Genomic DNA, 25,491 nt, shown 5'->3' on the forward strand with positions numbered 1-25,491 from the left:
AGGCTATTTAATACACTCACATACACTCAAGGATTATTAGGAACAGCATACTAATACTGTGTTTGACTCCCTTTCTCCTTAATTCTACGTGGCATTGATTCAACAAGGTGCTGAAAGCATTCTTTAGAAATGTTGGCTCGTATTGATAGGATAGCATCTTGCAGTTGATGGAGATTTGTGGGATGCACATCCAGTTCCACCACATCCCAAAGATGCTCTATCGGGTTGAGATCTGGTGACTGTGGGGGCCATTTTAGTACAGTCAACTCATTGACATGTTCAAGAAACCAATTTGAAATGATTCGAGCTTTGTGACATGGTGCATTATCCTGCTGGAAGTAGCAATCAGAGGATGGGGACATGGTGGCCATAAAGGGATGGACATGGTCAGAAACAATGCTCAGGTAGGCCGTGGCATTTAAACGATGCCCAATTGGCACTAATGGGCCTAAAGTGTGCCAAGAAAACATCCCCCACACCATTACACCACCACCACCAGCCTGCACAGTGGGAACAAGGCATGATGGATCCATGTTCTCATTCTGTTTACACCAAACTCTGACTCTACCATCTGAATGTCTCACCAGAAATCGAGACTCATCAGACCAGGCGACATTTTCTTCAATTTTGGTGAGCTCTTGCAAATTGTCGCCTCTTTTTCCTATTTGTAGTGGAGATGAGTGGTACCCGGTGGGGTCTTCTGCTGTTGTAGCCCATCCGCCTCAAGGTTGTGTGTGTTGTGTCTTCACAAATGCTTTGCTGCATACCTCGGTTGTAACGAGTGGTTATTTAAGTCAAAGTTGCTCTTCTATCAGCTTGAATCAGTCGGCCCATTCTCCTCTGACCTCTCGCATCAACAAGGCATTTTCGCCCACAGGACTGCCGCATACTGGATGTTTTTCCCTTTTCACACCATTCTTTGTAAACCCTAGAAATGGTTGTGTGTGAAAATCCCAGTAACTGAGCAGATTGTGAAACACTCAGACACCAACAACCATGCCACGCTCAAAATTGCTTAAATCACCTTTCTTTCCCATTCTGACATTCAGTTTGGAGTTCAGGAGATTGTCTTGACCCCTAAATGCATTGAAGCAACTGTCATGTGATTGGTTGATTATAGTGGTGCAACGGATCATCACTGATCCGTGATCCGTTCGGATCAATGTCTTCGGTTCGGCACACACGTGATCCGCGGATTGATTATGGAAAAAAAAAATGAAAAAAACGTGCGCATGTTGTTCAGTCAACGCACAGCTTCGTCATAGCGAGCGGAGGAACGGAGAAGCTTGAACGCCCCGCGTCATTTCAGGGCTCCAGACCAGACTGCGACCAAAATTTGAGAGTGTGCGACAGAATTTTACATCCAGTCGCACATGTGCGACCAGTAAATTTTCCACACGTTAAACGCATGGTAAAGCGGCGCGTCAATGAATCCGTGACAAGAATAGCGCGCGTAAACATCTGTGGGAGGGAGACGGAGACAAATATCACAACCTGATGTGCGTCTGAGCAATCAGCGATCTATCGACTCGTTAGTCGTTGCCTAGCAGCGAATGCAAACAAAATGAAAGTGGAACGAAAATACGCTACTCATTTAAGATTAGGACCGTGGAGCAGCAGCAGCGATCCATTGACAAAATAAAGCCCCGAACTTGACAGTCGCGGGCCGATCTCGCTCACGCAACACTGTTACTAGAGCCAGTGAAGAAATCCATTGAATTCGCCTCAGAATTAATAACATCAACACCACGAGATCCAGTGAGAAACACTCCGATTCGGCGCAGGTTTCTGTTATAAACCATATCAGATCAAACAGAGCTGACGTGGAAACCAGGAGAAACACTTCAGTCCACAAATCAGCCTATATATGATAATGTGTAAGAAATAGTCAAATGCTTACAAGTAGCCTACTACACATCTTTTCCCAGCACTTCAATAATATCATAAATAAATGTTTTATTTTTTTGAATTTTTTATGTGATTACCAACACATTTTTTGTTTATCCTTTAAAGATTGTCCTAAAATGAAAAAAGTACGATATTTTCACTACTTTTATTAATTGATATTAAGTCATTATAAATGATAATAACTAAGTTAATTTCATCTACACCCTAAATTAAGCTTAGTGATTTATTGTCAGCCCCAGTGCTACCAGAATTATTATTATTTTTTATTTATTTATTTTTTTTGTAGAACTCGCTGTGAGTTCTCATTTGAGGTGATGCTGCCCTCAACTTTCAGTCTGGAACCCTGTGAAGTTAAAATAAAACAGAATATCATAATGTTAAGTCTATTTATTATTAAAGAATTTGTCAGTAGGCTATTACAGTTATTTTGGGGGAATTTTTTTTTTTTTTTTTTTTTTTGCTGATCCGAAAAATGATCCGATCCGTGACCCTGATCCGAGAAACGATCCGATCCGTGAGTTTTTTGATCCGTTGCACCCCTAGTTGATTAGATAATTGCATTAATGAGAAATTGAACAGGTGTTCCGAATAATCCTTTAGGTGAGTTTATAAATGAATTAAACCAATAACTTTTTTTACAACAAAATGAAACACTTACTTAAGCTGGACTGTGACACCGTTTTCTTCCGGAAACAAAGTTTGTTGCATTGTTATCTCTGTAAAGCTGCTTTGAAACAATATCTGTATTGTAAAAAGAGCTATATCAATAAAGGTGACTTGATTTGACTTTCTTCGATACAGAGACACTGCCTTGTCTTTGTCTTCAAAAACAACAGCAACAACGACAACATTCCTTTCATGTGAACGTATAAATTCCAAACATTTGATCCATTGTAGTTCATGGAAGTGGTTGAGTCAGAGTTACGCTTTTTTTGGTAACTCATAGGTAAATATGGTTAGTTTTCAAACATTCGACCCCCCCCCCCCCCCTCCCCCAAACACACACACACACACACACACACACAAATCGCCCTGCACATGATTTGTTGCCACAATTCTGCTATTTGATCATCACTTTTTACCCAAGGAGCACATAAATGCATGTAAATATTCACATAAATGATGTAAATATTGATAAGCCTAATTTAAATTATGTGTACACTGCTGTTCAAAAGTTTGGGTTCAGGAAGTTTTTTTCTGTTTTTAAAAAGTATCTTATGCTCAGCAAGGCTGCTTTTATTTAATTAAAAATACACAAAAAAGACCAGTAATATTGTGAAATATTATTCGAATATAAAATATCTGTATATCAATACTTTTAATCAGCAAGAATGCATTAAATAGATCAAAATTTAGAGTAAAGACATGTATCATGTGACACTGAAGACTGATGTAATAATGCTTCAGTTTTGCATCACAGGAACAAAGAAAACTGTTATTTTAAATTGTCATAATAGTTAACAATATAACTGTTTTTTTATAATACATTTTAAATTGCACACATAAAGTTTATTAAGATGTATTAAAATTTGCTCCTTGTAAAAAAAGTAAGCGCCATACGAATTCTAAGAATGTATAAACTCTTTGGCAAGCAGGCCTGTAAATATTTACATCATAAATACAATTTGAAGCAGAAATATTGTAGCTAGTGTTCTCATGCATTCATAAAATACTCAAAAACATTTATTAAATGTTGGCAGGAGTGGTATCTGTGGGAAGAAACTGGCATCAATACGGTTACACCAATCAGTTTTCTAATAATAATATCAGCAATGTTATATATAATATATCTGTATGTATATGATCTACAAACAATGTTATATATACTATATGTGTATATATGTATATAAAAAGGGATAGTTCACTTTGAAATTAATTTTTGGTATGTTTTATCTTACCTCAAGGGCATCCAAGATGCAGGTGTCTTTGTTTCCACAGTATTTTCAATTTTGATATTTTTAGGTCAAACCGTCCTTGTCATATAATGGAGGTCTATGGTCACCACCTCAACAAGCATGCACAGAGAAGTCCAAATTAAACATGATTTAATGACTCGTAAATGTAAGTACACATTGATGGATTAAGACATGAGACGAGCGGTTTGTGTGAGAAAACGAACCGTATTTATATAGTTTTTACCTCGTGTAACCAAATTGAAATGAATGGGAAATGGGGAAAAAAAAAACTAAATATATTTTCTTCATGCGTCAAAAAAATAAAAAAAATAATCCAGCATTAATCTGAAACTTTTTACACAGAAATGAAGGCTTAGTACTAGAGCATAAATACAATGTATCATAAAAAAATTATATTTCATATGCAAGCCAATGCTGTAGTTGAGGAATTGTGTGGTATATGGATACAAAAGTACTTTATACCTCCAAAAACACAGCATTAATGAATAGATGAGAAGTGAACGAAACAAAAAAGAATTATATATTATTTGTATGATTAAAAATGTATTTTTCTGTACAATTACTCAATCAATTGTTGGGGTCGTATAGACCCCGAAGCCCAGAAGTGTAAACAGGAAACGGAGACCATTTGAAGGTTAAACATGATAAAATTAATATTTGATCATGTTTTCATCTCTTAAAGACCTTAGTATTTTCAGCAGGTTTTTTTATGTTTAGGTTGGTGCTTCTAAATGTTTCCCGGTAAGTTGAGAGAGAACCATTGCTACCCAAGTAAAAAAAAAAAGTTAATTTTGAGAGCGGCTGAAAAACCTTGCTCCACACTTTTCCATGGTGATATCCAAAAATACTTGTGTCTCCACCCACATGTTGAAAGAGGGGGAATTTCTGAGAGTTTGGAAACACGCCTCCAAACCACAGTGAAATCCTGCCGTTCACACACAGTCCCGGCTGCCAGACCTCACATTCCCGTCTCCCTGTACACAGCGTTTCCACATCACTCTGTCTTCCACTGCATTTGCCCTACTCCTCTCTCTCTCTTTCTCTCTCTCTTTCTCGCACTCTCTATCTAAAGAATCTGCCGGCCTGGCAGTCTGTTTGGTTTGACCCCCCTCCAACACAAACACTGAGCTGTGTGAGCTCAAGGCAGCAGTGCTCTATTGTTACCCAGCAGTGTTTTATTATGCTGGGGCCTTCTCCACCCTTTGGCTTCCTTTTAATGACCCTATTCACTGAAGTTTAGCTTTTACACTAAAATTAACCACATCATGAATTTTAGAGCGGGCAAAACTGATCTGGTTTGTTTTCTGCGTCATGTACTGTAGCTAAAATAACATATCAGCAAAATAACAGCTAACCAGAATGTATGTTGTGTTACATGCATACGTCTCTGTTTAGATTTAAATACACTCTTAGAAGAAAGGGTTCTATTTAGAACCAGAAATGGTTCCATCCCCCGCTTCATATATGGAACTCCAAAATGGTTCTATATAGAACCATTTTTTTTTTGTAAAAGGTTCTATTGGCCAAGTATGGAACCCCAGGGTTCTATATAGAACCCAGAGGAACCCTTTTTTTAAGAGTGTATAGAACCTTTTAGGGGTTCCAAATACGTAGCGCTGATAGAACCTTTTAAGGTTCTATATAGAACCTTTTCTTCTAAGAGTGTAGGCAAATGCTTAAGAGTCAATGATTGGATCATTATTGCCGTGATTATTATGTTTCTAGCGTGTTGTATGACCCGACTCACTGGAGTTTCATTTTTACCTTCATCTCAAATTGAATGAAGGCAAAACTGATGTAGATCTGGTTTGTTTTCTGCATCATGCCATTACTAAATTAACAATATCAGCAAAATAACAGCTAACCAGAATGTATGTTATGTTACATATATAAGTTTGGATTTAAATAGGCAAATGCTTAAAGGGATACTTCAGGATTTAGCATTAAGCTTTGTATTAGTAGGAAACCTGTAGTATTTTCGAATTACCGTGCTTTCCACCCTCATATCCCCCTGAGACGAGAGATTTATGTATTTTTTGCCTCCGATCAAGCAAAAATCATCATTTCGCATCATCGGAGGATTTTTTTTGTCCAGAGACTAAAGACTACAGTCAGTAGTCGGGTCTGTCCCGCATGTCCTCAACCCGCCCATAGAGTGCGATCTCACTCACAGAATGAACACATAGTGTCGGCCATCTTTGTTTGGAAGTTAAGCTAGCAGGCTCTTGTTCTGTGGAGAAAGCTGAAAGCCATCCGCTTTTCCAGGACATGTCCGGCCGTCGATGTCCGGGATTCAGCTTTTGCTTTCTGCAGTCGCCATTCACTGTTTACATGCACCGCTTTTGTTTCAATCTAACCGAATTCGTTCCGATTGGTGAATCTGAATGTAGTGTTTACATGAACGCTAAACAAGTGATCGGTTGATGTGTGTTTTAACATTGCTAAGAAAATTCGTGAGAGATACGAGACCGGTGCGTCTCACAGGTGTCGCTCATCGGTAATCACGCCACCGGCCTCGCGCCGTTCTCCCGCGGCCCTCACTCGTCCCGCTCGCCACAGTAAACATGATGAACGGCGACTGAAGAACGCAAAAGCCCAATCCCGGACATTTTGGGCGATCTTTCGGGCAGACTCATCACGGAGACTCACTAGTAGCCTAGACTTGTTGTTTAACTACTGCGCTCTGTTACCGGTAGGCGTGGCCTCCTAGGGCAGTGAAGCAAGTGCATTCTGGGAGTTGTTCTCTTTCATCCACATAAGCCAAAAATACATTTTCTGGCTTTTCTCAGTCTAGAAAACTCCAAATTCAAAAATAATTTCACATTTATTTTACATCAATGACTCATTTTAAATACACATTCATCTTTCCAGAGGTGAAGTGTCCCTTTAAGAGTCAATGATTGAGTCATCATTGCCGTGATAATTATGTTTCTAGCGTGTTATATGACCCTGCTCACTGGAGTTTCACTTTTACCTTCATCTCAAATGAACTATATCAAACTGAATTTTAGAAAGGGCAAAACTGATCTAGTTCTGGTTTGTTTTTAGCATCATGTCCATCAGCTAACCAGAGCATGCAATTCCCATTACAATAGTAGCGGGAGAATAAGATTATAAACTACAGAATCGACCATGATGTTAATTTTTAACGTCACAATGGCACAATTGTGTGCTAGAGACAGTTCTTCCTGCTGCCAATTCCACACACATAAAATCCTTGAATAAGTTTCTAAACTTCAATAAAGTTTGGAAGGGGCAAAGCAATGTACAAATGACCATTTTTTTACTGTGACTGACTGTGATGAAGTTTGTGTGTGTGTCTGCAGAAACGCTGTATTTGCTGTAGTCTCCTGTTCATCACTATATAAATTGACGCCACTTGATTTGACGTTTTATCTGTGACATTCTTGCATTTAAATGTACTTTAAGTGTACTTTTGAGGTCTGTTTGAGACGTTTTGTATGCAGATGGGAGATTTTCCTAGTAGGGATATGGTGTCAAAGGTCATTCTAAAGCTACTGAAAGAAATGTGTGTGGAGGGGAAGCACTGTTTCCCTGCAGTGTTTGCAGAGCTGGGATCTTTCTAAGCTCATGATGGATGGACGGGACTGTGTGTTGACATGCCTTGGTAATAGTAGAAAAGCCCCCACTGCTCCTTGATACTCCCATTCAATTCAACTTTTAAAGAAGCAAGGACTGCTTACTAATAAATGTAAATTAAACACCGTTCTTGGATGTTGATTGGTCAGTATAGCTTTCCAGACATGCTAAATTATGCTATATTATGTAATATACTAACCACTTGAACAATTATTCAACTAGTATGTGTTCAGGAATCCCTGGGATGCACTGATGTAGAGGCGTCTGCCAGTTATCGACCCATTAAAGCAGATTGTTTGAAATTAGCCCATGATCAGGGCAGATTATATCCCGTCAATCAAAAGGGGGTGGGAAAACATGTCAGAAATACTTTGTGTGATGAAACTCTTGTGTTGAAGTTAACATTACAGCAATGCATTAACAGTTTAAAAGCAGGCTCTATTTGACCCTATGAATCACCTGTTGTTTTAACCAGGGTTGCCAGGTCCTCGGGTATTATATACACCAAACATTGTAGTCTGCCTCCCATCCAATTATTTAAATGAGAAACACTCTCAGCTTTTTATTTCTGGCCATGTCATAATTATTAGACTGGAATTACCTAAAAATACAGTTTTTTTTTTTTGTCAGTATTATGTGCAAAATTAGTCTGAATTATGTGTTTGTTTTACAGGTATTACTAATCCCAAACAACCCAAGGATTCGCCCAAGAACTTCACGTTTGATTATTCATACTGGTCACACAGCTCAGTAAGTTGAAAACTTTTTTTTTTAATTGTATGAATCTGTCATTAAAGGAGAACTCCGGTCAATTTTAACATTGAGCTCATTTTTTTGTACATTCGGAGTGCTGTCAGTACAGACAAAAACGACAACCGGTGTTGACTACACAGTGTTGTTTTTAAAATTCGCACCCTGTTGACCTGGGGCATGTTCTAAACCTGCTTTTAGCCTCTTAACATCCTTGATTTGTCATTACAAGTGCACAGCCATGTGAGTGGTGTTATTAAGAGTGACCACGGTCAATCTGACTGCAGTAGATGTGAAAGATATGAATAAGAATGATGTTAATTCAGCCAGCTCACGTACCTGTATTTGCTTCCTGTTTTTGTTCGAAGCCCACAGTAGTCGATTGTCGAGTTAACGTGCGCGATCATTGGTGAATATCATCTCAAACCTGCCACTGAACCTTCATCTGAATCATATGTTGAACATCATTTAGTTAAAGGGTTAGTTCACCCAAAAATGAACATTCTGTCAGTATTTACCCTCCCTCATGTTGTTCCAAACCTCAATGTGTTTATTTGTTCTGCTGAACACAAAGGAAGATATTTGGAAGAATGTTTTAATCAAACAGATCTCATTCCCTGTTAACTACCATTGTGTATTTTTTCCTACTATGGAAGTCAATGGGGAATGAAATCTGTTTGATTAAAACATTCTTCCAAATATCTTCCTTTGTGTTTAGCAGAACAAATAAACACATCGAGGTTTGGAACAACATGAGGGTGAGTAAATATTAGAGCCAGACCGATATATCGGCAGACCGATGTTATCGGCCGATATTAGGCATTTTCCAGACAATTGGTATCGGCAGTTATAATGGCCGATAAATGAATATTTCAAAAATAAAATAAAAACAGACGAAACACGCTTGAACCATTTCATGAGTGTTGGAGTTGTATAGTTTGTCCACCAGAGGGCACTCTACACCGTTCCTTTTGGCAACACTCGTTGAGTTGGTCACGAGACATACATTGCTGGAATAACAATTAAAAGATCATCCCCATCAGTTCTCTTAACTCAAATAAGCATGACAAAATTTGTGACTATCAGTTTGTGACTGTCCAGTTTAAATAAATAAATAAATAAAATATCGGATTTTAAAACCCAAAAATATTTGTATCGGTATCGGCCTTCAAAATCCTTTATCGGTAGGGCTCTAGTAAATACTGACAGAATTTTCATTTTTGGGTGAACTAACCCTTTAACAATGATCACACGCGCAAACTCGACAATCTACTACTGTGGGCTTCGACCGAAACGGTTTCCTCAAAAACCTGATTGATAGCCATGCCACATCTTACATGCAATCACAAAGTACGCAATAGATGATACTTTATAATTGATGTACGCAATACATCAATTTTAGATGCAATCCAATACTCTATTACTGCATATTTAAAAGTATGTACTTGCGTTGTATGCATGCACATTTTAGCTGTGAATGCTCTGCATATAATAGTCAATATATTAGGGCTGTCAAACGATTAATCACATCCAAAATAAAAGTTTGTGCTTGCATAATATATGAGGGTGCACCATGTATAATTATTTGTATCTATATAAATACATTAAATACATAAATACAAACATATTTAAGAATTATTTGCACTTAAATTCTTTATATATAGATATAAATACATAATCAATATTATATCAATATTTGATATATGAATAACACATTTTCTTAAATATATAAATGCGTGTGTTTATTTATATATACAAAATAATTATATACAGCACACACAAATATTTTATGTAAACACAGACTTTTATTTTGGATGCGATTAATCGCAATTCATTTTTGCACAGCCCAAATATATATATATATATATATATAAAATCATACACAGTGCACCCACATATATTATGTAAACAGTAAACACAAACTTTTATTTTGGATGCGATTAATCGTTTAACAGCCCTACAACATATCGATTACAAAAAAACACTGATGTATATGCACTTTTAGTTGTAAAGTATTATGTGAGTTGGGCCTTTATTAAACACTCTTGTTTTCCTTGGACATTCATCTGATCACTGAAAACTCCTGACTTTGTCCCTTTTTGCTGTGTTGCAGGAAGAAGACCCATCCTTTGCATCTCAGAAGAAGGTCTATCAGGACATCGGCGAGGAGATGCTGCTTCATGCTTTCGAGGGCTATAACGTGTGCATCTTTGCTTATGGACAGACTGGAGCAGGGAAGTCGTACACAATGATGGGAAAACAAGATCCGGGGCAGCAAGGCATCATACCACAGGTGTTTGTATGAAGATAGCATGAATGAAACCTTCCAAAATATGAACGCGTTCACTTCAGGCACAACACTGATTGTAGTCTGTAGATGAGTAAAGCTATATTCTCAAAATCTACCAGTAGGTTTGGGTTTTCTGAATAACTATTCGATTGATCTGTTAAAAGTGCTGCATTTTTAAAAAAAATTTGGTGCTAATTTTTTGTTGTTGTTGCATATAACCGAATGAACGGCTCTTGAGAAACGTCTTGGCATGAGGCATCAAATATTCTTTGATCTTTTCACATACTGTACTATTTGTACTAGAAAATACTGTAAGTATTGACAAAATCCAGTGACTGAACATCTTACGGTATACAGTCACTCATATCTCTTATTACACAGCATTTCACCACATTAATAATTATAAGGATTCGATATATTGATTTCAGATTAAACTGTTTTAAAATCGTACCTGTTTGTATCTCATAATCCAACAGTGTATAAAACAATAGTCACAAAATGGCAGCAGCGTTTAAATGAAACAAGAGAGAGCGAGTCCACGATACTGGATGGCATAATTAAATACCTGTACACAAAATATTGATTCGACTGAGTTTTAATATTTCATTAACTCCCCAAACGCAAAACATCCACAAAGAAAACCCGTTCCTAGCAAGTGTATATCGCTGCTGACTTCAGTGACCCGGATGTGGTGGTTATCTGAGAATATTTTACCGCTGAATGATGCGATTGACCAATCAGAATCAAGTATTCCACAGAGCCGTGTAATAATCACATATAAAGATTGATCTGTACATAAAGCACACAAATTTGGTAAACAGAAGCTCAAGAATGCTTGCAATTTGTAATGAACAAAAACAGCAGGGTCCATTAGTGAGTGGTTCTCATTACTTGAAGTAATTAATCATTTATTCTGTACTTGTGTTGAATTGAGCTCTTTTACTGATCACATCTCTCTCATTGTGCATTTTCCCCCCTAGATGTGTGAGGATTTGTTCAGACAAACAGCAAATAACACTGACCCTGACCTGTCCTTCTCTGTAGAGGTATGTGTGTGTGTTTAAACCACTGTGTTTAAAAAGCCCCATTATGCTTTTTCGAATAATAGATTTCATGCATTGTGTAAAGTATCTATGTGAATGTAAACAGTCTGATAAGATGAAAGTGCACAACAAATAAAAGAGACTTGATTCTGAACTGACTGAAACGAGTCTATGCTCTTCATTGGCTGCAAGCGAACAGCGTCTACGTCAGCGTCGTTGTAGCTGCGACTGGAAGAGTTTGGTTTGAGAAGTTTGATGCACTCATTAAAGGATGAGTCCCACGCTGGAATTGATTCTGTTAAAACCGATCATTACTGTTCATGTCACGGTCTATTAAGTGTGAGGGAGATCTAGAGCAGACATTTATACATGACAATAGGTCTTTGCTTTCCGAAACGCACCTTAACGCCGCCTTCACACTGGCAGTTGAAATCAGCTCCGATGCGGCTGCGAAACGACCGGAAGTCATTCATTTCCTATGGAGATTCGCAGACCGCATGCGAATGGGTCCGAAGTGGGTCCGGCCGAGTGCGGTGCGAAGAAAATCGTGTCCGTTGGTCATCCGGATGCGTTCAAAAAATTTGAACTCGTGCGAAAAGCTACGGACGGTTCCTATCCGACAATTCCAGCAGAAGTTGAGCGTTGCTATGGTACTGATAAACAAACCTGAATTATTAACTTTTAATGAAATAAATTATGATTTTATAACGATAAGTTGTCATGTCATTTTTTATTTTCATGACTTTCTAACGTTTATAAGGGCAGTTAATACAATTAAATTGAAGGTAGACATTGAACTATTGACCACTATATCACATATTTTAGCTGACCTGACATGTCAACGTATCATCAGAGAGATCATACAGAACTGACAGAATCAAACTTTAATAATAAAAAAAAAACAGAATTAAACTTTAATCTCTCTCTCTGCCATTTTTGTTCTACCCGTGTCCGACGCTTTTCACTGTGTAGTACGACGTCCGTTGGGAACGTATTGCGTATTACGGAGCTGATTTCAACTGCCAGTGTGAAGGCGGCGTAAGAGGTCGACCAATCACAACAGACACGAAACTTTCCGAGAACCGGCCCAATCAGAGCAGGGCAGGTTCTCTGAAAATTTTTGTGAGGCCGAATGGTTTCAGACACTTTAAGAAAAGAGCAGATGCTGCAATGTATATTATGAGAAAAAGAAAGTGTTTTTTGAACTTGGTTGCATGTAAACACTTCCGAAATAAAATGAGGAATCTTTAAAATACTTTAAAACGGATGACTTTCCATTGACGCATAGACTCATAAAGCATATGCCGTCAGATTAAAGGAGTAGTTCACTTTTAAATAAAACTTTTGCTGATAATTTACTCACCCCCATGTCATCCAAGATGTCCACGTCTTTCTTTCTTCAGTCGAAAAGAAATTAAGGTTTTTGATGAAAACATTCCAGGATTTTTCTCCATATAATGGACTTCAATGGGAACCAAACGGTTTCTAACGGAGCAAGCCTTGCTCTGTTCTGTGATGAGCATTCGTGACTCTCCTGTTCAATCTCGTTCATTAAAATGAACCAATCTTTTCCAGAGTCAACTTGTTCATTTTGTTCGTTGAATGAACCAATTGACACAAAAAAAGATTCATTTTGATGTACGAGTTCGAACAGGAGAGTCACGAACGCGCATCACCGAACAGAGCAAGGCGAGCGTTTGTGCTTATAAAACTTAAAATTTGTTGTTTTTTTAAAAAATGAGCGACCGTTTCGCTTGATAAGACCCTTATTCATCGTCTGGAATCGTTTAAAGCCCTTTGAACAGTCTTTTGAACCTTGAACCGTTTGGTTCCCATTGAAGTCTATTATATGGAGAAAGATCCTGGAATGTTTTCATCAAAAACCTTAATTTCTTTTCGACTGAAGATAGAAAGACATGGACAACTTGGTTGACATGGGGGTGAGTGAGTTATCAGCAAAAGTTTTTTCAAAAGTGAACTACTCCTTTAAACTGTGAATAAATAATTTCTTGATATAAAACAATAAAACTCTTTATATATTATATAGTCAATTAAGTATTTGATATAATATGTTTTTAGGTTTCATATATGGAGATTTACTGCGAGCGGGTTCGGGACTTGTTGAACCCAAAAAGCAGAGGGTCCTTGAGGGTCCGAGAGCATCCTATAATGGGCCCTTACGTAGAAGACCTCTCCAAAATGGCGGTTACAAACTACAGCGATATCGCAGATCTCATGGACACTGGCAACAAAGCCAGGTACTATCATCATGATTATGATTCAGTTTGAAAATAAGCACTTTTGATTGATACTGGATCAGTGATTACTTTAATCAAGCAGATAAAAGACTAAAAATCATTTTCCTTTTACTTAAAGGACGGTTGCTGCTACCAATATGAACGAGACCAGCAGTCGCTCGCACGCGGTCTTCACCATCCTCTTCACACAGCGTCGACACGACCACATGACCAGCCTGGACACTGAGAAGGTGTGTGTTAGAGATTAGAAAACAATCCTTTTTTTCTTCTTCTCTTCTCACTCTGCGTTCTTTGTGTAACTCTCAGGTGAGCAAGATCAGCTTGGTTGATCTGGCAGGAAGTGAGAGAGCAGACTCATCTGGAGCCAAAGGCTTGAGGTTGAAGGTGTGTTTGACGTCATTATTAGTTATGGATTAAAGGAAGGATTTTAAACCAAAACAACAAGCTGACATCATTTACCCACCCTCAGCATTGTTGTAAAACCATTTAAAGGTGCATTATGCAACAAATCAATGTAAAAATACCAGTTTTTCTACCCCATACATGCTTAAACAATCGCCTGATGGGCTGAACGAGCCCTTCTCTGATCACTGCGATTGACTCTATAATCCTGTACAGTAAAATAAATAAGAGGGGTTCGAATTTGAGACTGGGCATGACGTCATGCGCGTTCACACTCATCTAGTCTTCAGGTTTGTGTATTCACCACCAATCTCCGTATCAGAGAAGACAACTCGAGCGACACAACTTTAGTCAACTTTCGGCAAAAGTGGAAGAGTGCGTGTGTGTGTGGTCCATGAGCCCGCACACCTCTGGTTGCAGTTTCGCTTGTCGCCAGAGGGGGCGTAGTTCTGCAAAAACTCAGAGACTTGCGTTTTGCACCTTTAACTTTGAGTTTTTGTGGGAGATATTCTGAAGGATGTTCATGCTGCTCTTTTTCATACAGTGGAAGCACAAGGGGATGTCAGAATTAAAATACTCAAACAAATCATAAAAGTAGTTCATATGACTTGTATATGAAGTAGATAGAGATACATACACACACACACACAGAGAGACACTAACACAGCCGTTCAAAATTGTAAGAACCATTATTAAAATTGAGGATCAAATCATCATATTAGACCGATTTCTGAATGATCATGTGACACTGAAGACTGGACTAATGATGCTGAAAATTCAGCTTTTGATCACATTAATAAATTACAGTTTAAATATTGATTCAAATAGAAAATAATTGAAATTTTTAATAATATTTTACAATATTTCTGTTTTTACTGTTGTTGATCAACCTTAGTAAGCCTTAGTAAGCAGAAGAGGCTTCTTTCAAAACCAAAAAAAGACAAAAATCTTAATTATTTTAAACTTAACCATGTGTGTGTGCATATATATATATATATATATATATATATATTAGGGCTGTGCAAAAGTTAATTGCGATTAATCGCATCCAAAATAAAATTCTGTTTTACATAATATATTTGAGTGTGCTGTATATAATTATTTTGTATATATAAATACCTATGCATGCATGTATATATTTAAGAATTATTTGCGCTTAAATTCTGTATATATATATATAAATACATAATCTATATTATATAAATATTTGATATAGGAATAACACATTTTCTTAAACATATACATGCATGTGTGTGTATTTATATATACAAAATAATTATATACAGCACACACAAATATACTATGTAAACACAGACTTTTATTTTGGATGCGATTAATCGCAATTAACTTTTGCACAGCCCTAATATATATATATATATATATATATATATATATATATACATATATATATATATATATATACATATATAGATAGATAGATAAATAGAGAGATAAATTTCTATATTAAGTTTTCTGTTGCTACATATATGATATGTGTAAAAGAACAATAAATTATATATTTGTAAATGTGGAAGTTGTAATAAGCGATATGAGCGGAAGGGAATCACATATTATGAAATATGAGTTTTCTTTTTCAGAAAGCTTTTCTGTACAGCACAGTTGTGTAAATTATGACAAATTACACTTTCTGTTGAATTAACCTTTTAATCTCAAGTATTAACAGATCATTTAAACAGTATTGTTTGTTTTTAGGAGGGAGCCAATATTAACAAATCTCTGACAACACTGGGTAAAGTCATCTCAGCACTGGCAGACATGGTGAGAACTACTCCTTCTTGTGCTCATAAATCGTCCGGTCGCTCCTCTGTTTCTTTCTGCTGCTTCAGTTCTGTTTGTTTCCCATCTGTCGTCTCCTTGTCTTCACTTGTCTTCGTCTCATATGTTGAGTTCTTTGTCAAGACTAACACTATAACTTCCCCTCCACAGCACGGCACAAAGAAGAGACGCTCTGATTTCATTCCCTACAGGGATTCTGTGCTCACGTGGTTATTGAGAGAAAATCTAGGTATGTCTTTCTGTCTAAAGGCCTATTCACAGGCTTTCTATTGCACCGATACATTCCTATAGATCTACTGGTACAGGGGGCGAAACAATTTTTTTCCGTTTAGAGTCACTGAAATAAACGAATCGACCAATAAGATGCTTTTGGTTCATGTGTTGTTAGACCCTGTTGTATGTCCCATCAGAAGATCTGTTTTGTCCTGCTTATAAAACCAGTTTGGTCTGACACCTAATACCAGTTAATATCCAGATATTTATGAATTAACTCTTCGATCAGTCCAACATTAAGACATTGTCTTATTTTTAAAAACCTTGAGACATTCTTCTGTCTCTAACTTGCTTCTGAAGACAAACACAATGCACAACAAAAGATAAATGATGAGCAAATCTTGTGTATCATACTTACAGAGATGCAGATATTGGCTGTTTGTCTATGATTTAGATTTATTTTTTGTCTTAAGAAAATTGCTATATTTAATTGATTAATTCAACCCCAATATTCTGTCATCACTGACTTGAAATATATATAAATAAATAAAGATTAATTTAGTATAACATGAGGGATTTCTGTCCTGAAAGTCAATGAAACCAGAATAATTTACTGTTTTATTTAAAAAAAAACAAAAACAAAAAAAACTTGTATTCAGCAAGTATGCATTCAATTGATCAAAAATGACTGTAAAGATAATGTTACATAACATTTTAAATCATGGTTTTCACAAAAATATGATTAAGCTTTAAAAATATGATTAATTTTTAAGCAAAAATATGATTATTTTTGTGTCTATCTATCTATCTATCTATCTATCTATCTATCTATCTATCTATCTATCTATCCATCTATCCATCTATCCATCTATCCATCTATCCATCTATCCATCTATCCATCTATCCATCTATCCATCTATCCATCCATCTATCCATCTATCCATCTATCCATCTATCCATCTATCTATCTATCTATCTATCTATCTATCTATCTATCTATCTATATATATATATATATATATATATAAATACACACACATACATGTATATTTAAGAAAAAAAATATTTATATATAAAATAGACATGTAAATTTAATATTTTTTAAAAAAAATATTATCAGAATAAAATAAATATATTTTTAATAAATTTATAAATATATATTTATTTAATATAAATTATATATAAATCTATATACAGTATAGACATGAATATATATATAAAATAATTATACACAGTGCACCCACATATATTAAACTTTTATTTTGGATGCGATTAATCGCCATTAATTGTTTGACAGCCCTATTTAAATTGTAATAAAATTTCACAAAATGAATATTTTTACTGCATTTTTGGTTGAATGAAAGCAGCCTTGGTGAGCAGAAGACACTTCTTTCAAAACATTAATAATGTATTATGTTATTTTTAAACCGTAATTTATAAACAGGCCTTATACACCTGTCACTCTCTACTATTTTATTAATATTAATCAAACGGCAATATCAAACCACTTCTCTTCATTTATTTCCTTATTACTGTCTTTCTAGAAAAACTTGAAAAGTCACTTAATTGAGAAATTCTTTTCTCTATATAAGCTAAATACCATTGCGTTATTTTAATTTGTGATTTATGTATTTATTTGTAGCTTTAATGATTACATAAAATAGTGTGTTCTTGGATCGAACGAGTCTTTAAACACGGATGTTTACACGAGTGTTTGTGTTTGAAGGTGGAAACTCTCGCACGGCCATGATTGCTGCTCTGAGCCCTGCAGATATTAATTATGAAGAAACACTCAGCACTCTCAGGTGAAAACTTCTTTTTCAGCATACATTTGAGGTCAGAGGTGGGCACAAATACATCAAAAAGTATTTTGTTACAAAATAAAAATACTGGCTCATGAAATGTATTTAAATAAAATACAAAATACTGATGTGAATAATGTATTTACAGTTTTTCTCGATTGTATACACACATTTCCTGCAAGCGTGCCTAATACTCTGAGAACTCTACACACAAATCTAAAAACACACACACACAATGGGCAAAACCCCTCAATTCTAGTGCAAAATGAAACTTTACATTCAAAACAATGTTATATCTTCTCAAAATGTTATTTTGTTTTCAAATGACACACACAAACCATCATATGAATAGACATTTATAAGAACCAGTTGAACACTGATGTGCTCAATGTAAAAGTCCATTCATCATAATGACTTAGGCCTTTTTTTTTTGTTCAGTGTTTCACTTACTACTACAGACATTACATACAAAAGTGTGTTGTAAAATATTTGAGAATATTGTTTTTATACCCAGAACACACAAATACACGGTAACAAATATATTTTATTTTTCCCACAAAAACAAAGGGAGATAGATCGCACATTTCGTACATCCCAGCAACACAAATTTGCACATACAGTGGTCTACACAACAGAAAAATGTACTTATAGAGTTACAGTAAAAAAACAAATAAATAAATAAATAAATATGCTGCATCCTCTCTTCTGTTTCAGTCTTGTATGCTAAAGCTCTGATTGCTAATTGTAAAACAGTGTGACATGTGTTTACCCATGTGACGAGTCAGTGTGAATATTTGAATGGCAGTGTTTTCCTCGTGAAAACAAGAGATTTTCTGGATGAAAATTGTGCCAAATGCAGATAATTGTGTGTAGTGTTTGAAAAAAGTGTGTTTTAGAACTGCAATTTGAGTGTAAAGCAGGAATTGTGCTTGTAGTTTAGCAGAATTGGTTCAGGGGGTTGGTGAATGAGTTACATGTTGTGGTCATTGTGTCTCAAGTACCAAAATTTGTGTGTAAACAATTGAGAAAAACTGTAAATAAAATACAAGTAATTAGTATTTTGAAAATACAACATTGTCCTGTATATACTACGTAAGCTCCAGCACTGTGTGTCCCACTGCAGGTATGCAGACAGAGCGAAGCAGATAAAGTGCAATGCTGTGATAAATGAGGATCCGAACGCACGTCTCGTCCGGGAACTCAAAGACGAGGTCAACAGACTCAAAGAGCTCCTGCTGTCTCAGGGACTCAGCAACCTCATCACTGCCTCAGGTATATTTACAGCTGTCAGAGAGGTCTGTTCACAAGTGGACGGTGCCAAAATAGGTATCAACATGGGTAACACGTCGGCATGAAATGAAAGTTGTGTTCTTTTGTTGCCTATTGAGATGTGTCTGAGTGAAATGGCGTCTGGAACAAGAGATGATGTAGGGCAGGGTTTAATTTTGTCCATAGGAAATTGATTGCATGGTTGTGGTTTGCTATTGGTCGATCTCATGTGAGTGACAGGTTGCCCCGCCCTGTTGCTGCAAGAAGGAGTCGATAAATAATTTATATTAAATACTGCAATATTTAATAAAAATATAAATAAAGCAAAATTATATTTTAAAGCCTATATTTAGGACCAGATTTTTGCATGGACATCATTATTCATCATTCTCATTTGTGATTCTTATTACTTAAAATAATAAAGGACTGTATTTATTTTCTATTATAAAAAAGTGTTTTATTATTTATATCGGCACAAAAAAATGTAATAAAGTACTATTAAATACTGTTCAAGATTTTTTTTGTTTTGTTTTTGAAAGAAGTCTTTGATCAATTTAATGCAACAAAAGTAAAAAAAAAAACAAAAAAAACTGGTAGTGTATTTTTCCTCATTAGAGAAATTAAATGTGTTTTGCATTACAGTAGTGAGTGCTGAGGTGGGAAATCTGATGCACAGAAGTTATCAGAACTGGACTAAAGGCCACTAACTTGAATTTTGATTTCATGGTATTTTTTAGCTGTACACAGTCAAAGTAATTTTCCATAACAAATAACTTGGATGCTCATTTTCTCTAAGGGTCTGAAACGGGCCGCCCGTCTTTGGGAGTTGCATCAAGTGAGCTCTGTCAGCCGTCGCTCTCATATGTACAGTCTACCTCTGATGCACCGATGGAGGGTGAGACGCCCGCTAGTCCAACTGAGCACATCAGCCAAGAGGAGGCTGTGGAGAGACTCAAGGTACACATGACAGACACACTTCTGTTACCAACATCATTGAATAAGTGATTTTACACTTATTTTTTGGTATATATATATATATATATGCATCATATATATATATATATATGAAGAGTTCAGATGCAAAAGCCTCTAAATGCCATTTGAAATTTTCTTCTAAAATGATCATTTTTATCAAGCTTGTATATTTAAGTTCAGTAATTTCACTTAAATGACAATTAATAGGTAATCTTCATTGCCATTTAAGTGAAATTACTGAACTTAAATATACAAGCTTGATAAAAATGATCATTTTAGAAGAAAATTTCAAATGGCATTTAGAGGCTTTTGCATCTGAACTCTTCATATATATATATATATATATATATATATATATATATACAGTGTATATTTATATATACAGTATGTATATATATATATATATATATTTACCAAAAAATAAGTGTAAAATAGAGAAAATATGTCTGACTGAAATTGTTGGACTTTCTCTAACAGGAAACAGAGAAGATAATTGCAGAGCTGAATGAAACATGGGAAGAGAAACTCAGGAAAACCGAGTCGATACGACAAGACAGGTGAGAGCAGGCACAACCCAGTGAAGTGTTGACAGTATTCAAAATGTGTGCACAATTATAACATAAACTGTGGATAATTCATGGAATAAATGTACCCTGTGAATGTAAATGTCCAGATATACTAAACTGACAAGAACTAGTGCCGACGAAAGCATCTGGGCTGAAAAGTTGAGCTTGAATCCACTGCAAAAACCAACTAACACATGCGTTCTGTGCCTGTGTGATAGGAAATAACTCTATTATTATAAATTATGATATTATAGACGATCCATATCGCACACCACTAGATTCCAGCCTAAACTACAGCAAAAAATCTCTTGTTGGATAATCCATGTGTGCTTTCTGATAGTCAAGTGAGACTAAACCCACAGCTTTTCTCTGTTGTGACACATTAGGGAGTCACTGCTGGCTGAGATGGGTGTGTCTGTGAAAGAGGATGGAGGTACAGTGGGTGTTTTCTCACCCAAAAAAGTGAGTCAAGTCAAGTCATATTCATTTGTATTGCACTGTTTACAATACACATTTTGTTAAAGGTGCGGTCACATGTACGGAATCCAGTCATTTCGATATGAATTCATGAATCAGGATGTGTGTTTTATCCCCAGACGCCCAACCTGGTGAATCTGAACGAGGATCCTCTGATGTCAGAGTGTCTGATCTATTATATTAAAGATGGAGTCACTAGGTGAGCAGTGAGATTGAAGGACTGATCTGTTTCTTTGTAAATACTGCACTGTGTGTCTCATGACTGTGTGTGTTGCAGAGTTGGTCAGGAGGATGTGGACATTCGTCTCAGTGGTCAGTTTATAAAGGAGCTGCATTGCGTCTTCTGCAGTGAAGTCAATGAAAATAACGAGGGTGAGAGCAGTCGCATGACTTTCATTACATTTCTGGAGTCCCACAAAAGCTGACACTAAAAACATTTATTTTAAAATCAGTGCTGTTCTGTTGAACTTTCTATTCATTAAAAAGTTTAGTAAACGCTCTTGAATCCTTAAAAAAAAATCATGGTTTCCACACACAGCACCATTGTTTTCAACATAATAATAATAGTAGGCACGTTTCCATTACAGATTTAAATGTTGATAAAAAACGATTGCGAAATGACGGCGTTTCCATTAACCGATGTTATGCGACTAAAACGTCTTTTTTTTTCCTCTCGCGATAAGTCATTCCAAAAATCATGGCAGCGGACGTTGGTAGGTTTATAACCTAGTATATCGCAGCCACCGCACTAGACATTATTATTATTATTATTAATAGAAGGAGATGTGGTGTGTTATCCAAACATTAATGGCAGGGAAAGACACGGAGTTCCTGGGTGTTTCTCCCTCATTTCTGCTCCGAGGTCTTGATTGTGGCATTTCTTTGAGGTTTAGAGTCCAGTAGGCTATTCCTGTAATTATTGGTTCTTTTATGAATTTAATAAAGAACTCTATCTCATATTATGTCCAAACAGTCATCGTTTTCCCTTATTTAACCCGTAATTGCAAAACGAAAAAATGAACGGTTGTTGAATTTTCAAAACTTAAAAATAATGAGCTAAAAAAATATCTCCATCTCTGGATGCACCTTTAGAGAGAAATGCACCTTTCATACTGATTATTACGTAATCAGAAGGTATTAGCTTACGAATTTGTTGGTTAAAATCTATTCACATAGAAAACGGTTCTTTTAAACTTTTAAAAGTCACAGAAGTAGCCATATACTCGTATAGTAGTTATATAATGCAGTGACAATGTATTTTGCCACATCAACAATGTTGATGTGATGTTTTAGGCATGACAAAACCATTTTGATGTTTTTAATGTAATCTCATGTGTGTGTCTGCAGTGGTGGTGACTTTGGAGCCGTTAGTTGGAGCAGAAACATACGTCAATGGCAAACGCATCAATGACGGTGTTGTACTCAAACAAGGTGACTTTTTTTTCAATTTACTTCTTCATGTGTTTTTAATTTTGTGGTTCAGAATGGAATATTAGTGTATTGTTTACTACAGACCTCACCGTTCAAACCTGCCTACTATTATTTCATATAAAACACTGTTATACAGGACTTAACATGCAACGGTAAACATTTCAATTACTTTAATTTGGAAATAACTGCAGTTATAATGCATTTTTAAATTAGTTCGGGTTAGTTCACCCAAAAATGTAAATTCGTCATCAATTACTCACCCTTGTGTTGTTCAGCATAGTCAGCAAACAAACATAAAGCATTTTATTTGGTAAATGGAAGCTCAAGCATGAGAACAAACAGGTTCGGTTGAGCTTTTATGTGAATATTAGCCTAAATACACTCTGTACATCATATAAAGCGATCGTAGACTTTGATTAAACCGCTTGATTCATATGGATACGTTTTACAATCTCTTTATGAATGTTTTGACGCATCAGAGTTTTGGGTGAACAGAAATATCTCAGCTCTCATTAAAAATGTCATGTGTCTTCCGAATGTGAGCGAAAGTAATTTTCTTTTTTGGGTGAACTAACCATTTAGGGAAGGAAAGTCATTTTGAATTGTGGGATACAACAACCTTTTATGGGAACCCAAGCCTTTTATGGGAAACGTCACTGGTCATCTGGATGTTCTTCTCACACAGAAAATTGTCATGCTGTGTACAGTTCTCATTCCCATCATGCATCTTTACCGTAGCTTGAAAACCCGTTTGTTCTTCTTTGTCCTGTTCTTGTATAGGTAACCGTATAGTGATGGGGAAGAACCATGTGTTCAGGTTTAACCACCCTGAGCAGGCCCGCCTGGAGAGAGAGCGCAGTGCCACACAGGAACAGCAGGGGGAGCCAGTGGACTGGAGCTACGCACAGGAAGAACTGCTGGAGAAACAAGGCATTGACATAAAGCAGGAGATGGAGAAGAGGTAAATACACATTTAACAAATGTACCTATATGGATGGATCTGTGTTCAGGTAAAAATATATATGTGAAATGAGTATTAAAATGCATTAAAGGGATAGTTCACTTTGAATTTAATTTTTGGTATGTTTTAGCTTGCCTCAAGGGCATCCAAGATGTAGGTGTCTTTGTTTCCGCAGTATTTTCAATTTTGATATTTTTAGGTCAAACCGTTCTTGTCTGTCAGTCATATAATGGAGGTCTATGGTCACCACCTCAAAGAGCATGCACAGAGAAGTCCAAATTAAACATGATTTAATGACTCGTAAATGTAAGTACACATTGATGGCCTAAAACACGAAACGAGCGGTTTGTGTGAGAAAACGAACAGTATTCATATCGTTTTTACCTCTTGTTACCATAGTGATCTGAGGGCGCGGGCGCTTTGTGGCTGTAGTTACGAGAGGTAAAAACGATATAAATGCTGTTCGTTTTCTCACACAAACCGCTCGTTTCTTGTCTTAGGCCATCATTTACGAGTCATTAAATCATGTTTAATTTGGACTTCTCTGTGCATGCTCTTTGAGGTGGTGACCATAGACCTCCATTATATGACTGACAGACAAGAACGGTTTGACCTAAAAATATAAAATTGAAACTACTGCGGAAACAAAGACACCTACATCTTGGATGCCCTTGACATAAGCTAAAACATACCAAAAATTAATTTGAAAGTGAACTATCCCTTTAAGATGCTGGTTTGTTCGGTGATCTTGTAAAACCTGGTTTCAGTGTTTTCTTTCGTTTCCTTGCTATTGTTTTCTATCTTTCAAACCCACCCTCTCTTAGACTGCAGGATCTGGAGAATCAGTACCGCAAAGAGAAGGAAGAGGCCGACCAGATACTGGAACAGCAGAGACTAGTAAGAAAAGACACTGTTTAAGATGAGAGAGACATCCAAAATGTGTAGTGATGGGGGTTCCCCAGGACCAGAGTCTCGTGATGCAGATTTAGGTCGTTTACATCTGAGCTTTTCTCTCAGTTACAAAATGAATACAACAAAAATGACATCAGTTAAGAAAGCAACTGTTCAGAGTGATGTGAACATGTGCAGTTCAGTCCGCCGGTCATGTCACGTTTATTTATATACCGCTTTATACAATAGATAGCTTAAATGCAAGCAGCTTTACAGTATTAAACTTTAAAAACAGTCTCTTTAAATTCGACGTAAAGGCCCTTTTCACATCGAGTCCGAAATTTTCATATGCGTTTTTTCGTATTCGTGATTCGGTGGCTCTGAATTGTCAAAACACCATTCAAACTGCTTGCTATGGATGCGAAAAACGCAGAAAATCGGACCCGATTCGATTTTTTTTTTTTTTATGATGGACGAAAGTTTTCGGAGGCAGTGTGCAAGCGTCATTGACATAACGTGAGATCGTATTTATTTTTTAACGTGTGCGAATTTCGGACTCGGTGTGCAATGGGCCTAAGACTTAATTTTCTACAATAAAGCGACTCTCCATTAGTGTGTTCATGATTTACTCATGGCTGACCTTTTCGAACTGAACATAAGAAATGAACAATCCACAATACTGCAAAATACTTTTAAAGGGATAGTTCACCCACACTAAAATGAAAATTACGTCTGTAATTACTCGCCCTCATGTTGGTCCAATCCCGTAAGACTTTCGTTCTTCTCTTTAGAACACAAATTAAGATATTTTTGATTAAACCTGAGAGCAGGATCACTCCTCCATAGGCTTCTATTGTAATTGAAAACTGCCGGTGTTCTGTCGATTTTTGCTGCCTTGTCGAAAAATGCTACCGTAGCGCGAATTGATCACAGAATGCCGAT

At 36.4% G+C, this 25,491-nt stretch overlaps 1 protein-coding gene across 2 annotated transcripts in view; it reads left to right on the plus strand.

Moving 5' to 3' along the window:
- The window catches only part of kif1ca (kinesin family member 1C, a), a 42,849-nt gene that overhangs the window by 9,839 nt on the left and 7,519 nt on the right, over nucleotides 1–25,491 (plus strand). For both annotated transcript variants that reach the window (XM_089129846.1, XM_089129847.1), the window contains 18 exons: nucleotides 8,098–8,174; nucleotides 10,288–10,467; nucleotides 11,445–11,510; nucleotides 13,587–13,765; nucleotides 13,884–13,995; nucleotides 14,072–14,149; nucleotides 15,881–15,946; nucleotides 16,115–16,193; nucleotides 17,904–17,982; nucleotides 19,103–19,251; nucleotides 20,045–20,205; nucleotides 20,701–20,780; nucleotides 21,176–21,251; nucleotides 21,386–21,465; nucleotides 21,544–21,638; nucleotides 22,614–22,697; nucleotides 23,478–23,658; nucleotides 24,483–24,555. In XM_089129846.1, coding sequence (XP_088985972.1) covers nucleotides 8,098–8,174; nucleotides 10,288–10,467; nucleotides 11,445–11,510; nucleotides 13,587–13,765; nucleotides 13,884–13,995; nucleotides 14,072–14,149; nucleotides 15,881–15,946; nucleotides 16,115–16,193; nucleotides 17,904–17,982; nucleotides 19,103–19,251; nucleotides 20,045–20,205; nucleotides 20,701–20,780; nucleotides 21,176–21,251; nucleotides 21,386–21,465; nucleotides 21,544–21,638; nucleotides 22,614–22,697; nucleotides 23,478–23,658; nucleotides 24,483–24,555 — 1,895 coding nt within the window. The remainder of the gene's footprint in view (nucleotides 1–8,097; nucleotides 8,175–10,287; nucleotides 10,468–11,444; nucleotides 11,511–13,586; nucleotides 13,766–13,883; nucleotides 13,996–14,071; nucleotides 14,150–15,880; nucleotides 15,947–16,114; nucleotides 16,194–17,903; nucleotides 17,983–19,102; nucleotides 19,252–20,044; nucleotides 20,206–20,700; nucleotides 20,781–21,175; nucleotides 21,252–21,385; nucleotides 21,466–21,543; nucleotides 21,639–22,613; nucleotides 22,698–23,477; nucleotides 23,659–24,482; nucleotides 24,556–25,491) is intronic.

This window comes from Pimephales promelas, chromosome 4 (genome assembly GCF_988280905.1).
Source record: "Pimephales promelas chromosome 4, fPimPro1.hap1.1, whole genome shotgun sequence".
Taxonomy (NCBI): Eukaryota; Metazoa; Chordata; class Actinopteri; order Cypriniformes; family Leuciscidae; genus Pimephales; species Pimephales promelas.